Source organism: Diuraphis noxia, unplaced genomic scaffold, assembly GCF_037042655.1.
Source record: "Diuraphis noxia isolate RWA-SAM2 unplaced genomic scaffold, SU_Dnox_SAM2 contig0005, whole genome shotgun sequence".
In the NCBI taxonomy this organism is placed as follows: domain Eukaryota; kingdom Metazoa; phylum Arthropoda; class Insecta; order Hemiptera; family Aphididae; genus Diuraphis; species Diuraphis noxia.
The window spans coordinates 14,925,225-14,949,037 of NW_028301715.1; the positions used below are offsets into that span (position 1 = coordinate 14,925,225).

General features: G+C 28.2%; 2 protein-coding genes across 3 annotated transcripts; one reads left to right on the top strand and one right to left on the bottom strand.

Moving 5' to 3' along the window:
* Positions 1-3,130: 3,130 nt before the first annotated feature.
* Positions 3,131-15,576, top strand: Tao (Serine/threonine-protein kinase Tao). 2 transcript variants are annotated; one of them, XM_089228208.1, is made up of 16 exons: positions 3,131-3,605; positions 5,979-6,355; positions 6,416-6,611; positions 6,683-6,835; positions 6,956-7,131; positions 7,188-7,350; positions 7,434-7,621; positions 9,220-9,411; positions 9,498-9,632; positions 10,810-10,991; positions 11,050-11,200; positions 12,644-12,883; positions 13,740-13,952; positions 14,018-14,200; positions 14,754-14,872; positions 14,934-15,576. In XM_089228208.1, the coding sequence occupies exons 2-16, from the start codon at positions 6,050-6,052 to the stop codon at positions 15,043-15,045; spliced, it is 2,709 nt and encodes a 902-aa protein (XP_089084334.1). In that variant the 5' UTR covers positions 3,131-3,605; positions 5,979-6,049; the 3' UTR covers positions 15,046-15,576. The 2 variants fall into 2 exon arrangements, with proteins under 2 accessions (XP_089084334.1, XP_089084335.1); XM_089228209.1 differs by having other exon boundaries at positions 7,455-7,621.
* A 160-nt stretch (positions 15,577-15,736) lies between these two features.
* On the bottom strand, positions 15,737-17,229 carry LOC107174136 (RNA-binding protein NOB1). The gene has a single exon (XM_015524970.2). It carries the CDS (start codon positions 16,809-16,811, stop codon positions 15,774-15,776), a length of 1,038 nt encoding a protein of 345 aa, XP_015380456.2. The 5' UTR covers positions 16,812-17,229; the 3' UTR covers positions 15,737-15,773.
* Positions 17,230-23,813: the final 6,584 nt, after the last annotated feature.

Below are 23,813 nucleotides of genomic sequence, written 5' to 3' on the forward strand. Positions count from 1 at the left end.
TTTTAGAGCATAACCAAAATATATTTTTACCATATCCAATTTTATGTTAATTGCTTAAATATTAGAGTGAATGGCCTATAATCAAACTTAGGAAGAAAAACATTATCTGTGTTTTTCTTTAGACTTTTTTATTACTTTAATTTTTAATTGGGTTATGAGTGGATCTAGGATATTAATAACTTGGCATTTATTTTTTCATACACCAGAATTATTCCTGAGTATGATATAAATTCAATTGATAAAGTTTAGATAACAAATATGCCAGCTTATTATGCACATTTTTTTATAAATCTGACACTGTTGGGAGTATAAATTATATTGATTTTTTCAAGAAATATATAAATAGTATATATTTTATAAATAATAACATTTTGGAAATTTTTGATATTATTATCAGTTATCTAATATAATTTGTGTTTATGACTTATGAGTTAGAAAATAATTCTATTAGATTGTTTAGATTGTTATAAAAACATATTGATCGATGAAGATCTTTATTTTTTTTTTTCATATTTAATATCTGTGTATTTTGTTATAAATTATTTCAATTACATATTCAAGGTTATACCTATAAGCATTTTTGACATTTTAAATTCATATTTCAACGAAGTTTTGGTCATTATCATCCAAAACTAATTATGAGTACAAAAAATATTAATTGAAAATTTTCACATTCATATTCATAAAAATATAATAAAAATAACTAGAGAACACAAATAATATTCTTATATTTAACTTAGATAGTAGGTCAACTTACTCAATATTTTAGCTAACAATACATCATTTAAACAGCTGGACATGTTTTGGTATATTATGGATTACTGAGAAGGTAAGGACAACGTCCTCTTCAGTTTGATAATAGGGCAATACCATTCTAATATTTGAAGAGGATATATAAGCATTATTTTTATTTATTTCAGTCACATGCGCAACATAAAAAGTTGCTCTCAAAAATATTATTCTTTATAATTTTTGTAATGGGTGACTTTAATATAACTCAAAAACATAAATAAAAAAATTGTTCTAGGTGAATGTGTTTTATTTATGATGCTTCAATAATTTCACTTTACAATGATGGGTATTAATTTATTTTTTATTGTCGGTGTACTGTAAAAGAAATACTTTACCTTAGTATACGATGTGGGGACAGAGTAGCCAAGCGTTCCTTAGGCTCGACTACAACGCGCACCGTCGTCTGTTTGAACCTCGGTCATATGGGCAACATCTCTCTTCGAGCAGTCACCATGTCACCACGCCAAATAGGCCTTCGTAGTTCACGATGAAATAATACTTAGGTTTTCGACTTCAGTATCTTTTCTAGTGGGAAAGTGAATTTAGTTGGTACTTTTGAAATTTAAATAAAAATAGTCATCAAAAGCGTCTGGAAAGCAAAAACTTTACGATACACGGACATTCCTTCGCAAAAGCTATTTTTGTCTAAAATAATTTTAATAACCTATTTGGTATTTGGTGTATGTGTAAATTTGTTTAACCAAAAACAAAAAAAAAAATTACCATTGATACGTGAAATTGTCTCTGAATGTTTATATTTGCATTTTCTATTCACCATAAAGTTATGGTGTTTTGATTCTTCAAAGGCTATTTAAAGATAAGAAAAAGAAATTTCTGTGTTTTACCTAGTACAAAACAGTTTACTGGAAAGTATAATTAATTTTTAATGTGCTTTTGAGGATTACATTCAAACGATATTGAATAATTGGTGTTCAACTGTAAAATAACGATACCTCGTCGAACGATTTTCTTATTTTTTTGTAATTCGAATACGAGTGACAGTAGACACATTTAACTTTCAATTTTTTCTTTATAGATGTCGATAAAAATGGTTTCGTTATTCGCTGAGTCAAAATTCTAGTAGTACAAGATTACGTTTAATAATTTTCAAAATCAGTTAAACAAATGATCAGTAAAAAAAACAAAAAAAAACATGAATACGTATTGAATTCACACACCTATTATAGCAGTATGTCAATAATATTCAAAAAATGTCTTGCCTACTACCTATAATTTTATTAAAAAAACAAAATGATTTTATTTCAAAAAAAATGTCTTGCCTGTGGATAGAGTCGTACGTTGTCTATACATACGAGTAACGACATACCTAATTTAGATATAATCGTTTTAGTGGTCACATATGGTATGTAAACTCGATTTTCACTCGGTAGCTCAAATACTAAATGAATAGATACCCATGTTTTTCGGCAATAAGTAATTCAACCTACATTATTACTAATTTATAAAAGCAAAATAAATACCTACAGACTGACTGCCTTCGTTAAGAATCATTTTTCGTATAAAATCAGTTTATATCATCAAATTTAAAATAAAAACATGTATATTGAAATTTCTCACCGCCCACACGACACCGCGTAATTTACAACAGAACGCCCAGAGCGGTATCCACTTTTTTTTTCGTTGTACTTTATGCATATTGAGTATCATGAAAAAAAGAACAAATATAGTTGTTTTCGCGTCGGATTCGTAACACAATTATTAACGGGGTGCCCAATAAACCGTGATGAATGTGCACTAAACCAATATAATTTACAATTTAAAAGTATGTATTGATTTTTTACTAGGTACCCAACTTAAGTATTTCAATAGTGAGAAAAATAATATTAACTAATTTATGTGATTATATTATTATGTGTTTGGTGGATGGTATTATATCACAATTTCGATGGGCATTCGAGCTCGGACTCCGGAGGACACGTCTTAGGATACATAATAACATAATCCGGCAATCGACCTCCCGGCGTCTACCAAAACGTACAGGTGTCGCCGACTCGCTGTCCGCTGTCTCTGACTACGAGCAAAAAAGTGACTAAAGATTGTCGAAGTGTCGGGCGTTGGGTATTTTATCGGTATCGTCGGAGCTGGCTTAAGCATAAGAATTTTAAATTTTTCCATAGTTCCATAACCATCGGGTTGGGTGCCTCATGGCTCATATAATAATATATTAATATAATATAATATTATATTTTACAGTTTTACACCCACCCGTGATGAGTGCAGAATTGTATACAATCAAGACTGTTGCGTGTTGACTCCGTCGGGTTGGTCGCACTGCGTTTTCGCTCATTGACGAAAAAGTCTGGATCGATCGTGTTCACTGTTCCATTTTTTATTAATAATAATAATTTTCACTCTTTTCGTTTTTTCTATTATTATTATTTTATTTTTTTACCGTAATTTTAATTACATTTTCGGACTGTTTATCGACACCTTATCTGTGTGTGTGTGTGTGTTGTGTGTGTGTATGTGTTTTTTTACCGTGTCTCTGTCCGTAGTAACTAGTAGTCTGTACGTATGCAGCGTATAATATCACATATTCGCATTATCGAAAACGGATGACGAATCGGTTTTCAACTGAATCGGCCGTCCGGTGATGTATAGTAATAATAACAACGAATAAAAATCAAAAATATGCTATAATAAACTATAAAACGACGTCCATAACACTGACACTGACGAAGAAGTCGTCTGCCCGTGCTGTCGTTATCTAACGTGCGTGTTATCGATTTCGAGAGACGACTATGACGAGGAAAATAAAACGTTTGGGTCCGCTTTGGAGAACTTTGTTGCAAGTATGTACTTATTCATGTATCTGTATTCTGTACCCTTCTCCCTTTTTGTTCTCACATTTTTTACCATGATAATTAATTTCATATCCATGTATATGTCATATAATAGTATGTATGTATATGGCAACAGTTGTTGAATATCATACTGTGTAATGTATTTGTGTTCATCAATAAAATGATGAATGAAACTGCGATTCGTTTGATATTGATTGCTGTTCGTCATTTGTATGTGGTTTGACACAAGCATCAGTCAGCAGTCGTAAACACCTCCTACTTCTAAACTACTCTACATTCTGTCACTAACAATTAACAGTTAATTCAATGTAACGCATACAAACAGTTATTCCTACCTATTGTTTAATTAATCAATGATAATTCATTAACTTTTCTATTGTTGAAAATGTTTGAAAACCTATTTTGCTTGCAAATGGATTTAGAGTTAAATATGTTAAGTAAAAAAAAAAAAAAAAACAATTTATCAAGTGATAGTACTACTGTGTACCTATTATACTTACATGTATACATATTATGTATTATTATTGATTTTTTTCATACGTCATAATGGTTTGCATTTTAAAGAACATCTAATATTCCAATATATTCTCACTATTCTCAGTTCATAGGTTCACAAATAATTGATTATACACACATATTTTTATAAAAATAGAAAAATGTTCTGACAAATTTTTAAATTTTAAATTATTGTTTTCTAATTTTATACCTACTATTAATTAATAGGTAGTAATTACTTATAAATAATTATTTTCAATTTAAAGTTATTCTTTATCAATAAATTGATTGCATATGTTATATAGTTAATTCAACACATTTCTAGTTTCTACAGTAAAATGCTAATATTTTAGTCCTTTGTATGTTATCAAGGTGTGTATTTTCTTTTACCTAAGTTAGTAATATTTATGTAAAATTAATTTTCCTAGCATATTTACCCCTTAATTTTTATAATAATGCAGTTACCTATTTAACATCAGATTTTTGTAATTTATACTTTAAGACCATATTTTTAAATGTAGAAGATCTTTTGTACCATTTAAGGATTATCAAATTATAAATAAGAATTGCCCTTTTAATAATCAATTTAAATTGTTTAGTATATAATTTTTTTGAGAATGTTAATGCTCCTAAACTTAAATTTAGATAAGTTGTGTCTGACTTTTTAAAGTTAATATACTTATGTTTGAGCTAGGGTTATGAATATTATGGTTATATTTAAAATGCAAAAACGTGAAATGCTTACAAATATAGCTTTCCTACCATAATTTTTAAATCAATTAAAAATTAAACAACCATTAACATTGTGAAAAGGGATACCTATTAAGCAAATAATACCTATGCCTCTTGTCTTAACTACTTAATCTTAAACAACTTTTTCATAAATATAAACTAATGGATAAATAATATATCTGATTCCTGTAAAAAAATAGTTTCTAATTTATGTAGTTATTGAATTATTAAATTTAAATTGTTTTAGTTATTTAAAACATATTTTTGTAGATATCATTTATACATTTTTATCTATCTAAAATGTTTATATTTTTTTATAATTTTTATTTTTTTTATCTATATAGGTACCTATGTAAAATAAATTATATATCTTAAAAAAAAATGCTAATAATTTGAATCATTTTTTAAGTTAAAATATTTACTTTTATAAATGATGTTAAGTATCAGTAGCATTGACATAATGAATAAATAATTAATTGAAGTGAAAGACACGTGCCATATTCATGAGTATATTCTATATAGTGTGGTATAAACTAACATCAATTTACCATTTGTAGTTAGTAACACACCATACTCTGCAATATTAATTGTTAATCAAGTCACATTTAACTCTGTCAGCATTGGGTGACTATTTTAATTATTATTCTTAAGTATACCTTAAGGCTTATACAAACATAATGTATACATCATACCATCTCATAGGTAATAATAATATTTTTAATTTTAATAAATGTTTGAGGTTATAGTATATAACCCACTGATCTGATAGTATGATCAAATACAAGTAAATATTAATAATAATTAATTTAATTTAATATTAGTTTAAGTTTAGTTTAATTTATATTATGATATTTAATTGTTACCTTATAGTAGATAAATAATCTTAAACCTAGTTAATATAAGTAAACGTGAATAATTCTTTGGCAGTTCTCAAAAAATAATTGCATATTGATACTAATGAGGAAAACCTATATTATTTGTATCTAATCTTAAATTTATTATAAATTCTTATATTTTATATACTATCAAATCATTTATAAGTAGGTAGGAACATGGTACATAATATTTAATGTTAGGTACCTATTCACATTAAAATGGACCTGTGACTAAATTTTTATATTTATACTTTTTCAGATACTATATTATGTATAAAATATTCATTATACATTAATATCTTAAAATAGATTGATAATATTCAATTTAAAATGCCGGCGATTCCGAGGCCAGGAAGCTTGAAAGATCCTGAAATAGCTGAACTTTTTGATAAAGATGATCCAGATAAAATATTTGAAGACTTACGAGAAATTGGCCATGGAAGTTTTGGCGCTGTATACTATGCAAGATGTTCAGCCAGTAAAGAGATAGTTGCTATAAAAAAAATGTCCTACTTAGGAAAACAAAGTATGGATAAATGGCAAGACATATTAAAAGAAATAAGGTTTTTAAGGCATCTAAAACATCCAAACACAATACAATACAAGGGTTGTTTTTTAAGAGATCACACAGCATGGGTAAAACATGAACATTTAGCACATTAAAACATTCTGTAAACATCATAATTTAAATTTCAGTTGGTGATGGAATATTGTCTGGGTTCAGCCTCAGATATTATAGAAGTACACAAAAGACCTCTAATGGAGGAAGAAATTGCCGCTATTTGTGATGGGGTTTTAAGAGGACTAAATTATCTTCATTCTTTAGGTCGTATACATCGAGATGTAAAAGCTGGAAACATCTTACTAACAGAAAATGGCACAGTAAAACTTGGTAATTACACTTATTCTATAAATTTAACCATTTATCTAAATTAAAACTAAAAAATACTATTTGTTATTTAGCTGATTTTGGGTCTGCCAGTACAAAATGTCCAGCAAACAGTTTTGTTGGTACTCCTTACTGGATGGCACCTGAAGTTATATTAGCCATGGATGAAGGGCAATATGATGGAAAAGTTGATGTTTGGTCACTGGGCATAACATGCATTGAATTAGGTAAATATACACAAATTTTAATAACTTAACTGTTATATGTATAATCAATGTAATTTAGTACACCACAATTATTAATAAGTTCACTATTATAGTAATTAACAAATATAAAAATTATTTTAGCTGAAAGAAAACCTCCATATTTTAACATGAATGCAATGAGTGCTCTTTATCATATTGCACAAAATGATACTCCTACTTTACAATCATCTGAATGGACAGACACATTTCGATACTTTGTTGAACTATGTTTACAAAAAAATCCTTGTGAGCGCCCTTCATCATCTAAACTTTTACAAGTAAGTACAAAAAATACTAAAAAAAATTCTGTAAATTTATTTTTTATCATTTTTAGCATCAATTAATAACTCGTTCAAGATCATCTAATGTTTTGATTGATCTTATACAAAGAACAAAAGCTGCTGTTCGTGATTTAGACAATCTCAATTATAGAAAAATGAAAAAAATTCTTATGGTTGATTCTTATGAAACTGAGAGTAATGTTGGTGAGAATGATGGTATGTATACTTTTTTTTTATAAATTTGTTGTTTCGCAAATGAAACAGCAAATAATCTATAATTTTTCTGTAATTAATGCCAGACAATGCTGATGAACATACAGGCGGAGAAAGCAGCAAGAGTAATAGTATAACTTCAGAACATTCAATACAGTCAATTGGCGTCAGCGCTTCATCGCACAGTAGTTCTACCAATAGTACGCCGAATATGAATGAAATATCTAATATGAGCACAAACGACCACTATCCAACAGCTAGAAATCGTCACAAAGTATTATTAACATATTATTATTGTTTTTATGCACTGCACATGAACACCAAACATCATATATATTTTAATATCATATAATTTTAATCAATCAAATATTTATGTGGGGTATTTTAATGAAACATCATTGTAGTTATTGTACAAGGTAAATAAAACTAGAAACAATGTCGTAATTTACAAATATCTCAAAAGTTGTATCTATAAAACTGTGTGAAATATTTCTATTAAATAATGTATATATTATGTACATTGAAAAAATGTTTATCTTGCTTCTTATTATAAATTGGTTATTTAATTTATTACATATTTTTTTTTTACTTTTATCTTAATAGTACACTACACTTGTATGCTTTGTCTTACACATAAGACATACCATAGCAGATTGCACATTCTGAATAATCCATTTTATTCTGTTATATTAAATATTATAATGGACTACCATACAATTTAAAAGTAAGAATATTATCTAGTGAATATCTTTTAAAATTTTAAGTTTAAACCAATTTATTAGTATTTTGAAGTACACAAACAATTTACGATTTTAAAATGCATGTAACTATAAAAAAACCAGGGTAATCACTTGATTCATTCGATAGTATTCTTACTTTTAAATTTAATGATAGGTTAATAATACTTAATATTTAACATAACAGATTAAAATGAATTATTCAAGATGTACAATTTGGTATGTATGCATTTGCAAGATGGAGACAACTCATGTAGATGTAATATTTTCGTAATTAAATAGTCCTGGTTTATTTGTATCTAAATGTAATAGTATGGTGTTTATCTTACTACTTACTATCTATAACAAAATAGAAAGGTTAAAAATTCTATCATTAATGGAAATAGTTTTTTTAACTCTGAATTAGTAATAGCTTTTATTTTGTTCTTTACAGAAAAAATTATATATGATAATTATCATTTATTGAAAATCAATTTGTTACAATTTTATTGTAATTTTGGAAATGTATATTCAATATGTTTTACTATGTTTATGTTTCATTGTTCTGTTGTGGTTTTACTTTGTGGGGGAATGGTTAGGTCATCTCTTAGCCAGCCCAACAAAATATTTATTCTAATAAATAAATGTAGTGCTTAATTGTATAGCATAAAATATTACTTCTCTTAAACCTATCAAAAGTTAGTACAAATTCATGTATATGAATATGTAAACTTTTTTTGCGGCCTTTGGACTTGTCACTTGCCACTAATATTGTCTTATTTAGTTTTTATTTTTTAAATGCTCATTAAGAAATTTAAATATATTTTTAATTCCATACATTTTTTTCCAAACGCTAAATCATTTTTTTTAAATGTATTTATAATCAATATTAATGTGTACCAGTGATAATTTGATTAATGTCCAATTTATATGGAATATAGGAAATAAGGTTTTTCATTAGAAATACCGAACCATGAATACAAACAAAATCACTTTTAAAAACAAGAATAATAAAACTGAAAATCTTTGTAAATAATATTTCAATTTTGCTTTTAAATGTTAAAAAAAAAATTATTATAAGTTTAGTGTGTGTGTGAAAGAAGCTAAATGTTAATTACTTAATGTATTAATTAATAATACCAATGTTTTGTTTTAGCCATCTAGTAATAATTCTAACTCTATTCTATCCAATGATCATGTGGCTACTGGAGTTCCCAATAATTTTGCAACTATTCGAACAACATCTATAGTAACAAAACAACAGAAAGAACATATGCAAGAAGAAATGCATGAACAAATGTCAGGTTATAAACGAATGAGAAGGGAACACCAGAGTGCATTATTAAAAGTAATTATGCCAAATATAAATTATAAGATATTTGTAAATTTAACATGATAAATTGATAACCATCTATTATATTACTCGTTTTAAAGCTTGAAGATAGATGTAAACTTGAAATGGAAAGTCATAAACAGCTCTTGGATAAAGAATACGAAACTTTATTGCAACAATTTAGCAAAGAACTAGAAAAATTACAAATTAAACATCAGCAAGAGTTAGATAAGAAGGTATTTTTTTAATTTTATATGATTTATATTATTTAGTAATAAGGCATGAATATAGCAAAAGTCCAGTCACAGAAATTCCTGTGAAGTCATAGTTGAAAATGAGTTGTTGAGTCAAAGTACCACAGAATCAAATTTATGACATGATTGTATATTTAATATGCGCTGAAAAAAAGTTTTTTGCAAGAACTGTGTATAAATACTAATGGGAAGGTTAAGCAATTCTAGTTTTGATTAAGGATAATTAATTATTAACCAGTTCTAACATAAATAATCAAATTTAGATTGATTTTTATAATATATACATGAATATTGAATTCATAATTTCATGAGCTTGCACATTATTTATAATAAAACGCTATTAAAAAGTTGGGCAAGTGAGTTCTGCTCTACTGTTTATAAGTGTTGTGTGGGTCACTTAGTGTTAAATTTAAATTCAATGATTTAAAATCATAAAAAAAGATTGTGAGTGTAGATGGTCACTTATCCTAAACTACTAAAAAAGTTTTATGATATTTATATATTATTGCTATTAAAGTAATTAATTTGTTTTGATTGAATTATTTTCTGCAAAAATGTAACTTGGATTGAAAATAGTATAAAACAATATAAATTTAGTCAAAAATTGATTTGGTATTAAAATGATTGATTTTTCTTTATAAATATTTTTTGTTTTACCTTACACTTAAGAAATCAACTAAGAACTTTTATTTTTTACCCCTTAAAGATTCAAAATTTGTAGCATTTTTTACCGTTCCAAAGGTAGTAACTAACACAATAAATATCTTTTTAAAATTTATTACATTCATTGCTCCCTTAGAATCTATAAAAATAATCATAGGATCATGCTTTGTGAGTTTAAGTACTAACAAATGGGATACAAACATTTTTAAAGTTTAGTCATCTTCTTCATCTTATTGTGTCTGCTAAAGTGGAATATCATCTAGCTTTTTTAAGTTCTAATAAGCCTGTCTCTAATTTTAATAATTATGAATCAAATACTAATTAATATTGAAAATGTGTAAATTAATAATCTTTAGTTATTAATTATTTATAATATGTCTAAAAAAATTGAAAATATAACATAACTAAAAACATCACCCTAAGACATAATATTAGTACAATAATGGTACACAACTTTTTTTTAATAAAGGAATATTTTGTATATTTTTCTATGTAGATGAAACAAAATATTGCTGCTGAAAAGAAAATAATGAAAGAAATAACCAATAGACAAGAAGCAGATCGCAAAGCATTTGACACTCAAAGAAAAAAAGATTATAAAACTAATAAAGAGCGATGGAAACGTGAGTTATTATTGGATGAATCCACTCCTAAGCGACAAAAAGATGCTGCTTTACAGTTAGTATGCATATATTATAAAATAGTTATATATTTTAAAATTAAATCGTGTTTACAGATCTCAAAAAGAAAACCTTAAACAAATGGAAGCTCAAGAAGAACATAGACTTATTCGAGGTCAAAAAGACTATTTGGAACTTGAAATTAGGAAATTTCGTAGAAAAAGGCTAAATCAATATCATTTGTATGAACAAGGATTATTAAGAGAAGTATGTATTCTTAATAAGCTAAATACTTACATGTTCAGCAATTTTAATTGTAAATTTTAGTTTTCTGTTAATTTATGGCTATAAATTATAAATCTAGCTTTTAATTTGTAAATGCTTTGATGTTTTGTGTTTTTATAAGTTATATTTGTGACATCATTCCAATCACTACCCACCTCCACATAGTTTAAATATTATATAAAATTGAATCTCATAATCAATAAAATTTGTAAATTGAGATATAATATGTATATTTACAATTTTACATCAGTCAAATACTAAAATATTAGCCTTCTTAATACTAAATTCAATTGTTACAATTAATCAAATCTTTTTGATATTTCAATAAAGTCTTAATATGGTAGTAGATTGCTCTTTGTTAAACAAAACAGTAATTTGGAAATTGTTGATTCAGTAATTAATTTTCTTTAAAACAAAATATCGATCTTAAACAAAAACTTATTAAATTGCTTAAGAACTACTAAAATAGGTATTATTGATGCTATTACTGCTTTATAAATAGGTAAATGTTATTTTATATTATATAAATAAACATTTAAGTGGGTTGGGCTAGTATAAAGAATACTGTAGTAGGATTTACTATCAGTTTATATATATAGAACTATTAAAAAAACCAATTGTTTCATAAGAAGTGTTTGAATATAATAATAAAGTGTAGTAATCACTGAATTGATGTATTATAAAATCCTTTATAAAAATAGCAACATTATACTTTGGTTTAAAAAGAAAAAATTTAAATAAATTGTATTAGTTATTTCTGTATAATCGTGGAGTAAATATATATAATAGATAATATCCAATAATATTCAAGAAAATATAAAAAATCTTCAATTGTAGAAATAATAATCAATTTAATATGGGCAGAGAATAAGTGTGACATAACTATCTATTCAAATATTTCCAATGACATGTGTAAATAAATATAGAGCAATCTTTCATTTTATTATTTTAACTAACAATCAATGATTATTCATTTGAGTTGAATATTGAATAATCATTTAAAACCTCACAAGAACAATAAATAAAGTTTATATTATCATGATGTATTACATCAATTAACAATAATACATTATACAGAGAAATTAATTTATATCATGAATAATTAATTTTATAAAGTTGGCCATTAGTTAAGCTTAATAATAAAAATTGTATTTAGTTGCTTCACTAAACTTATCCAGACCTATAGTCTGTTCACAATAATAATAGTAGATGGTATTTGATTCGTGCACATGGGGGGAGGGGGTATTTAATATGTGTGCTGAGTGAAGTGAAGCACGGGCATTGCCGGCCGGGAGAATAATAGGAGTTGGCTATGACCGATGGCGACGTATTTTTGTTTCTGTTGTTTACTATTCCAATAATATTGTGAAAAAAGTATAAATGAGACAATTTGTATTTATTTTTAAATTTATTTAATGTTTATAGGAACTTGGAAAAAGACAACAACAGTTAGAAACTGCTCATTCTATGTTATTAAGACATCATGAAGATACTAGAAACCTTGAAACAAGACAACAAAGAGCTGTTCATGCTTTACGCGCTGATCAAGTAACTAGACAACATGAAACTGAATTACAGCACCAACATGATTATTGTGCTCGTGCCCATCGTGATTTACGGAAGAGACATGCAATGCAGCTACGACAACAACCTAAAAGTCTCAAAGTTAGTTGATTATAAATTATTTAAGAAAATGAATGGCTACATTTTATAGGGTGTATTGTTTCTGTTTCATAAATGTATTACATAACAAATTTGTATTTCATCATTCCAATTTTATTTGATAAGTTTTAACCAGTGGTTGGGACACAACTGGTTTTTTGTAGTGTGTTAACACTTCAGTTACTTCTCCTAAAATTTGGCTCATTATTGCTGCATTTTTTTTTCGATACATTTTCTTATTAAAATCTGGTATTTTTTAGTTTATTTTGATTATATTGACATTTGGTCACTAGACTAGTGAGTTAAAACTCAAAAAATTTAGTATTATCATTAAAATATAAATAAATAAATATTTAAGTTATCATAATATTTTAATTATCACCAAATATGTTATAGGTAGCGAAAAAATATTGTACCCGAACTTTATATTTCTTTATACTCTACATATATTTTGTTACATTAATTTTATTGTAACAACACTAAGTTAATTGCTAAAATTTAAGTAGCATTCTATAATTAGCACGCTACTCCCGACTACTGGCTTTAACTATAAAGTGAATTAATCTATAAAAGTAATGACTAAGAAAGTAATCTGTGTTTTCTCACAGATTTTTTAAGTTTTTGACATACTTGTGACTTGCATAAAAATATTTTAAAAACTCATAAGGAAAACACAGATAATGTTTCAAAATTTAAGGTTCACTCAGTTTAATATAACTTACTTCAACAAATTGAAACTACTGAACCAACCAATTTTTCTGATAAATAAAGCTAATTATATGAGTTATATATATTGTTAATACTTCTTTATTACTAGTCTGTCTTAAAGAAAATAAAAATAATCATGTGTATATTTCAGCATAAAGAAATGCAAATTAGAAAACAATTTAGAGAAACATGTAAAACTCAAACACGACAGTACAAAGTACTAAAAGCTCAAGTACTGGCAACTACAACCAAAGAAGAACAAAAAACTGTAATAAAAAAATTGAAGGAAGAACAAAGAAGGAAATTAGCATTGCTCGGAGAACAATATGAACAAAGTATTTCTGAAATGTTACAAAAGCAATCTGTAAGTTAATGAATTATTTTATTTTTTTAAAGTTTAAACTAGTATAATACATTTTTACTTTTTAGATACGACTTGACGAATCACAAGAAGTTGAGTGTCATGTGCTTAAAGAACGTTTAAGATATGAACTTGAAATATTAATGGCATATCAATCTAAGAATAAGATGCAAGCTGATGCTCAAAGAAATCGTGAGAAAAAAGAATTAGAGGATCGTATCTCAGTTCGAAGATCATTATTAGAGCAGAAGGTGCTGTGCATAGTTATTATAATATATACAATTGAGATTTTCAAAATCAAAAGTTACCATTGTTTATAAATTTAAAACAGAACTTTTAAAGAAGTTAAATAACAAATAATAGGGAGAAAGTTTATTTTTATTTAGCAATTACTAATTAATTTTGATGTTTTTAATGCAGTTTGAACTAATGCACTATTTAAGAAAAATGGTTCTATTTTATATTAAATGTTATATTATTGTGCTAAACAGGACTAAAATAGATTGGCACATGTTCTTGTCCATTCTAGCGCAACACAACCTATATTGGTATGTGAATATAAAATGATACTATCATAGTATACCTAACTCTAATGTAGTTCAGTCTTAAATTCATTTCATAAAAACAAAACAAAAAATGATAATTTAAGTTAATTTTCTTATAATTTAATGATGTTATATGAATACCATATGAGAAACCAAGAACTGATTGATAGACTGGGTCTGTAAAAGAATGCACGTATTAGTAATAGTAGTAATGATGCTTTATTAATGTTTTATCTATTTTTATTTTATGGAATTCCAGATGGAAATGGAAACAAAACAATTCCTGCAAGAACGTGGGGAACGTGTTCGTCTTCTCCGTGAAAAACAAGAAAGAGAACTAGAACAGTTTGATGAAGAATCCGCCCGTTTAGGTTTTAGGTTAGTATTTATTTGTATTGTTTAATTAATTATTATTAATTTTGTAATGGAATTATTTTAGTGCCTTGGCGATTGCTGAAGCATCTGGTGTTGAACAGGATAGTTTGTCAGGCAGTGTGCTTAGTCTAGCGCGTAGCAACAGTACTAACTCATTTCATGATGGAAATCTATAGCCCCACATGTTTCTATGTAAATAATTTTACTATCTACCCTTTCTTACAGCTTTTTAATATTTACACATATCAAACAGTAGACAAATTTCTCATTTAAATTTGATTCTACTTAAATATTTTTATCATATTCAGTATTAGAAAGCTTAATTAACGGATTTAAATTAACATATTTTCTTGAAAACAAATTAATAATAAATAATAGCATTGTATAATACCTTAACATTTTAATTGTATAATAATTATAATTACCTGCTGTAATCCCATGATATATTTTGTAGACATTGTTTCTTTTTGTAATTAAATAACGAAATATGTGAACAAAATTATTTACTTTATATATAACTATATATATTATTATTATTATTGTAACATTTTTATTATGTACATATATCTATTTTAGTAAGTTGAAAATATTGTATGTGTTGAATGTATTTGATTTTTTTTGTTCTTGTGGATAATTTAATTTTTAAATTGAAAGTTTACATTGCTTTTAATTTTTAAAGAACACAATAAATTATACAATGATTCTGATGATCTGCTTTTTTTTATTGTTCAAAGATAAACCAGCTTATAGACTATAAATCTAAGTTGCTTTCAGTTTTTTACAAGATTGATTATAATACCAACATAAAATAAATAATTGGAATAATATTATAACATAATTGAAGGAATTAAAAAAAAAGTTTAATAATTGTAATAGTTTGGTGTTTTTATTACAAATACATAATTTATTTCTTACATTTTTTATTGGATTCATTAGGATTCCTTTTCATCCATTGTTTTTGCACTGAACCTTTGAAACCAAGCATAGCAGATTTGGAATAAACATCCTTTATAGCGAAAGGAGACGATTTAGCTATATAATCTGGGTCCAAAGCATTGGTTTTAGATTTAGCCAACCTAGATGGTCGTTGATGTGGCATTGGTTGATCTTCTACCAGTCTTGGATTTACTGCGTGTTTACCACCTTGTGGTTTAGGTAATGAGAACTTCTTACCTTTAAGATTTAATGGTCTTTTTTCGTTAATGTACACACATTGTTTTCCATTTTCATCCAAATACACTGCTACTCGTTTTAAGCTTTTGTTACCACATTTGGGGCAAAACAATCTTGTCATATTGGAAGTCAACATAAAACATCCATAACAGCGTCTAATGTAAGTTCGAACTTCTTTAATCACACGGCCATCTAAAGCAATAATAGAGAGGCCTATTTGTTTGAGCACATTTTGTACAGCATAATCAGTGGTAATGCAACCAACTTTGGTTTCTTGTTCAGTAAGATTGTCTCCATTATTTTTATTTATATCTTTTAAATTATCTTCTGTAATCCACCCATCATCGATATCCAAATCTGACATATCATTACTCAAACGATCTGGATCATAAAATCCAACAATATTTTCATTAACTTTCGGCTTTTCAAACACAACTGATTTAGAAATTGGTTCAGTTCTTAAATTGTCTATACCATAATTTTCCTTGTGTATTTGATAAGCCAAAGCTATTACTTTAATATCAGTAACAGATAGATTCGGATAGTCACCAGTTTTTTTTGAAAAATCCACAACAAACTGAATGTGTTCGGGGAACACGGTTTTAATGTCGAGAGTGTAAGGCAATACTGATAGATCTGTTTTTTGACGTTTATTTGTCACTTCGTTCACCACTTCTTGAATAGTGTAGATGTTCAAACCGAAGTCTTGGAGTGGTGCTTTGTCGATGAAACCGGCAGTATCCACGACCAAATGATCAATTTTATTCATTTTACTCGATTCTTAATTTCATTACAAGACACGTGAGAACTGAACTGAGAAAGTGAGAAGCATTAGGCAACAAAGAGCGACTCGTAGACAAATAAGATAAGCAATGAATAAATACTAAAATGTGATAACCATGAACCAACCAAAAGTAAGTGATTACTGAATAACTGATAAGCGTTTGTTTGATAAGAACTTTGTATGTTCGGTTACTTTCCATTATTATGTTATTATTACTATGTTACTTTATTGTTCTGTGTTTCCAGTCTCCATCAAGCACAGATATATTATATAATAAACTAGATTGCTAACTATTGATAAGACGTGAATCAAGAGGCCAGAAGTATTATCAATCATTATCACTTTATGATATCCGGAACGCATATTAACATTCCGCACATCAAAGAAAACCCATAGGGAAATACGGCCATTATACTACTTAAAATAGATTATTTGTAAAATGTTTAATAATCATAATAATTAAATATACATTACATTTGTATTTTAGTAATTCTTTAAACAACAATATATTAAACATTTGTATAATTTGTTGAAAGAGCCAACTCACTTTTTTAAATGAGATTAAACATTTAAAGTATAATATCCCTTATGTAATGAAAAAAATTAGAAAAGTTTAAAACATAATTTTATATAAAACTAACTTGGTAGATTAACTCGAAACCATAATTGTCAATTTTTACAAGAAGATCCCAAGTTAATATATTTACTAAATTAGATGATTTAACACCTTTAAATGAAATGGATACAACAATTGACTTAACTTTATTTATATGTAAAACTAAAAATATTTAAAAGTATATTTAATTGAATTGATTTATATAATTATTAATTATAACTAATTGTGATTTACAGAATTATTTTTCTAATATCGAAAAAAAAAACATTTGTTATCAATATAAATAATATGGTGATATAAGTGATATGGTGTTCCAGCCTCGATTAAAATGGCGGATTGTTGGCTTCAATTAAATACACAGGCTGTATAGGCCAGTTAGCAATCTAGTTTATTATATATATCTGTGCCATCAAGTTACTAGCGTTAACAAATATAACGCAATGTTCAACACTATCAACACAAATACGAATTAAAAATATTAAAATACTTATAAACTAGTCATATAATTCTTTAATTTCCCCCGTGGTTACGAACTTATGAATACAAATAAATAATAACATATTAATTAAATAAATAACATTATTATTATTTAAAAATTATTTATCCAACTGACGAATAGCCTAAAATAAATGCCCATAACTCAGGGTATTGAGTTATTTGCAATTAATAAAAAACAGTTACATATGTACTTAGTAGAACCATCAGATACAAATCGAAGCATCAAAAAATAAGTAATATAACGTTTAATCGTGTATTTTTAAGTTAAAACGTATATTCGGATGCAGTACACGGCAGTATCCTTGTGATGGGCCCCCCTATCTAAAAATCTACTATGACATATGTTAAAAATTGGGTGATAGGCGTTACTGTCTCTAATCGGCATAAACATAGTTTTTATTGGGAAATCATTGGAAGAAAACTTGAATTATGATCAAATAAAAGAAGGGCGAATCTTGTGCGGCCGATTCTTAGTCGATTGAGAATCACCTGTTGATTTTAGTAATTATGCTGTGCGCAATGGGTACTATTATATAGTATAAGGTTGTAGATATATACAATCAAAACAATCTTAATTGTAAATGTTTTAGACTTTTTTTATACGGCTACAACTAGTGTGGAATTGATGACGTTCGCGGTGAGCCGGTCGCATGATTTCTACACCTATTGGGGCTATTAGAGTTGTGAGTAGAGTGGTTCTGATTGGTCCATATTTTTATAGTGGCAACATTTTTTTTAGGGTATTTTAATACTTTTTTTTAATAATAACTACAAACATGACAGTTGCATGCATTTTAGATTTGTTCTTTGATATTATATATTTTTTAAAATAGGTTGATGATGATATCATAATAGTTACAAACGCCGTGTTAGACACTACACAATGTGTTTCAACTTTAAGTTGACCAAGTTCGACCATAATATAATTATTTATGTTTTATCTAATCACAATATCATTATTATCATTATGTGCGTTTTGCTTCACGAGGCCAGCATCTCTTTCGTGGAATCGTAGTAAAAACAAATCCAAAAAAGTACAGTTCATAATTTAAAATTATTGTTCAGATTGTTGTCTAGATAATAATCTTAACTTTAAATTTTATTAGAAGTCAATTCATTCTAAATTTAAACTAATAGAGCTACAAATGTTCTGCTGATTGTAAAAGTTGCTAGATTACGCAGTTGTAAGACGGAGACTACATAATATGCAGGTATCACGTCCTCTTAAAAATTTTAAATTTCTGAGGATACGACAAAATACTAGATACCATGGTATCGTTATGTCATCGGTGAACGCAGTAAATTTTTAAAACCTCTAAGACTTTATAAATATTTTTTATTACTCATATAGTAATATACCTTTTTTTTTTTTTTTTATAACATAAATCTTATTATTTTTATTTTCAAAAACAATCTGTACAACAAGCACATTTAGTAATTTTGATATAGAATATATACATAATTTTTTTTTTAAAAACAACAACTTTTAAGGAAGTCACCCATTGGTAACACCTAAGAACTTATAGTTGAATTTAGATTACTTAGGGAGATCTCGATTCCAATTTCGTTTGAGCCTTCGAGGGGGGTTGCCTGAGATATGCAGTGAAGCCATATCTTAAATGAGAGAATTAGTATTGGAGTTGAGTTGGGAGTGGAAACGGTGGTAGTGAATTTTGGCGTAGTCATTGACATTAGTTACTTTGAGGTCGTTGTGAAGTGACAGGTTTGTCATGTACCATGGAGCACCAGTTAAAGTACGTAGGGCAATGTTTTGGAAAGATTGGATGGGGCGAATGTTTGAGGGTTTGGCCATCCCCCATATTTGAATACCATACGACCAGACAGGTCTGATCATTGTATTATACAATAACATTTTGGTTTTTAGATTAAGTCTAGATTTAAGAAGAGGTCGGAAGAGATGGAGTCTACTGTTGGCAAGTTTCCTTTTGTTTTGGAGATGGGGTTTCCAAGTTAAACTTTTATCTAAAATACATTTGAATTTGGATTAGAAAATGTTTTGGAGGTGTTTTTAGAGTTATTTTTTTCTATTGGAGATCCTTGAAGATCGGGCAGCCGTGGTAGTTGGCAGGATGGGGTCCACCGCACAAGGTACATTTCGGCGGGTCTTCTTTAAGTTTCTGACACTCGGAGGTTGAATGATGGCCGTCACACTTGACACATCGGGGTTGATGGTTACAGTAACTCCTAGTATGACCGAAATTTTGGCTGCGGTGGCATTGGATTGCCTGTTTATTAGGTCTAGGTTCTTCGAATTTAATCATAGAGTGGCAGATTGATTTTACTTTAAATATATCGCTATTGTTTATATTGGGTTCGAGGTTGATGAAGAAAACGGGTAATGGTTTTTTAGTAAGTCGTTGAAGAACGTTGACGACTTGTTTAACCTTGAAGCCTAGATGCTCGATTTCTTCAGTTAAGAAATCGATTGGAGTTGAGTGGTGGAGGTTTTTGAGAACAACCCGAAAGGATTTTTCCTGTTTGATCTGGTACGTATGAAAATCGATATTTTTGGATTTTAGCATTTTAACAATTTTTCTGAAGTCATCAGGTAAATTGAATTGAAGTTTTAGGCTTGATGTGTTGCTTTTACAAGTGAATTCTGTAGAATCGATAAGTAATTTTATGGCTGAACAGAATTTTTGGTAATCAATATCAGTTTTAATGAAGATAGGGGGGGGGGGGGCGATGTGTGGTCGGTATAATCGTGTCTGTGGTTTCCATATCTAGTTCATTATCATTTTGTAGGGCTGAGTAGCGATTGTTCGATTTAAATAGATTATCGTTCGGTTGTTTTGATTTCGGTGAACCACCGGGAGAGGTGAGCGATCTTTTATTATGAACCGTGGGTATAACAGTCCAGTCGTCGGCTGAAGCTTTTTCTCTATCGGATATTTGCTCGTTATTATTAATGACTCTGTTGCGATTAACTATGGTGATAGGAGAGACTGGTTTATTAATTGTTGGTCTTGTATTACTTTTTGCGATAGGAATCGGTGGGTGATTAGGAAGACTCATAATGATGTTGATAAGCATAGGCGTGTCCACGGGGGGTGCAGGGTATGCACCTGCACCCTCTGCGATTTCAAATGGCACCATGAATTAAGAAAAATTGTTCAAAAAAGAGGACAAAGGCCCATTATAGTCCCTTGGGTTCGCACCAGGTTGCACCCTCTGCGTCAAAGGTCTAGACACGCCTATGTTGATAAGTAACGGTTGAAGGTAATTATGAAGTAATAATACATTACCGAAGGTACAGGTATGCGACGAAATTGGTCACAACAACTACACACGCTATCGGAAGCTGATAAAGACGGAACGCTTGACAAATATACGTGTGGACGGTAAGACGTCTATGCACAAACTTGTAATATATCTTTAAAAGTATAAATCTGTGGCACAGCCAATTTAATATATTCTGTTCAGATAAATGAATAATTTAATTTACCAACGTCCATTTCAAAGCGGCAAAGATGATGCGCTTAGCGTTCGTAACCGTACAAACAGAAATTTCACTAGAAGAATCAATGGTTTGTAAGTTTTTTTTTGCAGTAAATGCAGACATGCAGTATGCAATCACAAGAAAAAACAATAAAATAATTTAATAATTTAATCGTGATATATTGATTATTTATGGCTCAAGTGGTTATTAATGTTTAAAAATTGTGTACACAAATATCAAATTGAGTTATACAGTGGATTCCGCTTAATGTGGGCACGTTGGGACCAGCTCTGTTTGCCCACATTAAGCGGTTGCCCATAAAAACTGAAATTAGTTAAAAAAAAATTATTAGGTATACAAAAAAGTTTTTATTTTTATTATCATATAACTTATATATCTCTTATCACTCCCGGTCATATTGACACATAATAAAACTGTAATCCTGTCCATTGCTTTTTTTTTAATCAGACAGAACGTCTTTTTTAAAACATAAAGAACCGTTGGGTGTCGCTCGATAAATACAGTCCAGTTTCATCTTCATTAAATATGTTATCTGGGGAAAAGTCGTTCAAAATTATTTTTAGCCTGTCAACTTTCCAATTATTAGAGGCAAATTCATCAACACTTGCTTTTTCACCATGCACACGTTTGAATTTTATCTCGTGTCTATTCTTCCACCTGCTTAACCAATATTACGCAGTTAGATTTAACATTGTTAATATACATTTGTATCGGGACCAGACCTGTTTGCCCACAATAAGCGGATGCCCATATTAACCGGTGCCCACAATAAGCGGATTCCACTGTATTATGTAAAAGAAAAATTGGAAGGGAGAGATTGGAGCCCGCATGTATATGTTTTTCAAGAATCAAAAAAAAAAAAAAAATTGAACAAATTATAATATATTAAAACACAATGAAGACTTTAGTATGTAATCTCAAGAAAAATCAATGAATTAAACTTTTGAGAACAACAAAAAGCAGGCAAGTGAATGTCGCTCTGCTGTACATTAGGGGGTGGGGTGAACCCCAAATGATAAAACATTTTATCCCCCCGCACAAACATGGCCAAATTACGCCACTGCATTTACGAGGTAGACTCGAAACCTATTATATGCCATATGAGCTATATGGTATACAGTATACACTATACAGTTTATTATTAGTTATTACTAGCCGTTACTATGTTATTCGTATTTCCAAAGATATCGAGTTTTTTCCAGTCAAGTACTCAAGTCCATATACTTCACGAACCATTGGAGATATTGAAAAATCTAATATTATAAAAGTTATAGGGAATTTAATGTACTTCAAAATATATAGTATAACGCCCTAGTATACACTATACACTATCTATACAGCTGGGCAAATTCACAGGTTTTTACTTATTCATTTTTATACAACCATACTCGCTTATCGTTATTTATATATACTTAAAATGTATTTATATAAAATATTACTATATAATGCATTAATGCCTATTGCATTATTTTCTATACGTATTAAAGCACTCATAAGAATATGAAAAAAATGGTTCCCGAGGGGGAGGGGTTGTTGACGTTGTTGCCTTGTTCTGTATAGTTAAATATCATTACAATGTATATTATAACGCTCTTTATTGTTAACGTTTGTTATTTTAATTAATCCACAAATGCAGCAGAGCCGTTGGGTGCAGCCGCCGACCGTCGTCTTCGTCGAATCATAATCAAAATAATGAATTAAAAAAAAATATATATATTTTATTGTTTTTACGAGTATAGAGGTGCAACAGCTGCTAATATATTATTGTGTTTGTATTAAATACCAATAATAAGACATCCAAAAGTCTATTGTATATAGACATACAGTATACACATGATGTATACTCATACTGTTATTATAACGGTGGAGTACATGGAAATAATTTTTGTGGTGTGCTACAATAGAAAGCAAGTGATTTAGCATAATACACATATATATAGCATCTTCATAGATTTCTAAAAAAGATCTATGTGAAAACCATTTTGTGCTATTAATGCCACAGCAGGTGCAAATTTTCAACATATTCTGAGGAAGGGTTCTGAAAAATAATACGTATTTTTATTTGTATAAATAACAAGCTTCGACTATATTAATATTATACTCTTTTATATGTTTTAAAAAAAAATTCATATCATAAATGTAAACGTAATAACTAATTATAAATACAATCAATTATGAGGAAAAATAAATTAAGCTTCGGTTCTAATTTTTAAGCATATAGCTTGTGCTTAAAAGCAAAGTTCATTATAAATTATATTAATATATAAAATAATGTAAAAAAAAAAAATAGCAAATGCAAATAGAATAAACTGGTAAATTAATAAAGATATAAATAATAATAACAGAACAATATTAGTATTTTACTGGATAGCAGATATTTATTTAAAATTAA

Bases quoted from the DNA above. Each gene is read 5' to 3' on its own strand.
- LOC107174136 (XM_015524970.2), bottom strand. From the start codon at position 16,811: ATGAATAAAATTGATCATTTGGTCGTGGATACTGCCGGTTTCATCGAC.
- Tao (XM_089228208.1), top strand. From the start codon at position 6,050: ATGCCGGCGATTCCGAGGCCAGGAAGCTTGAAAGATCCTGAAATAGCT. The intron at 6,836-6,955 runs GTAAATATACAC...AAATTATTTTAG, and splicing joins CATAACATGCATTGAATTAG to CTGAAAGAAAACCTCCATAT. The intron at 7,132-7,187 runs GTAAGTACAAAA...TATCATTTTTAG, and splicing joins CATCATCTAAACTTTTACAA to CATCAATTAATAACTCGTTC.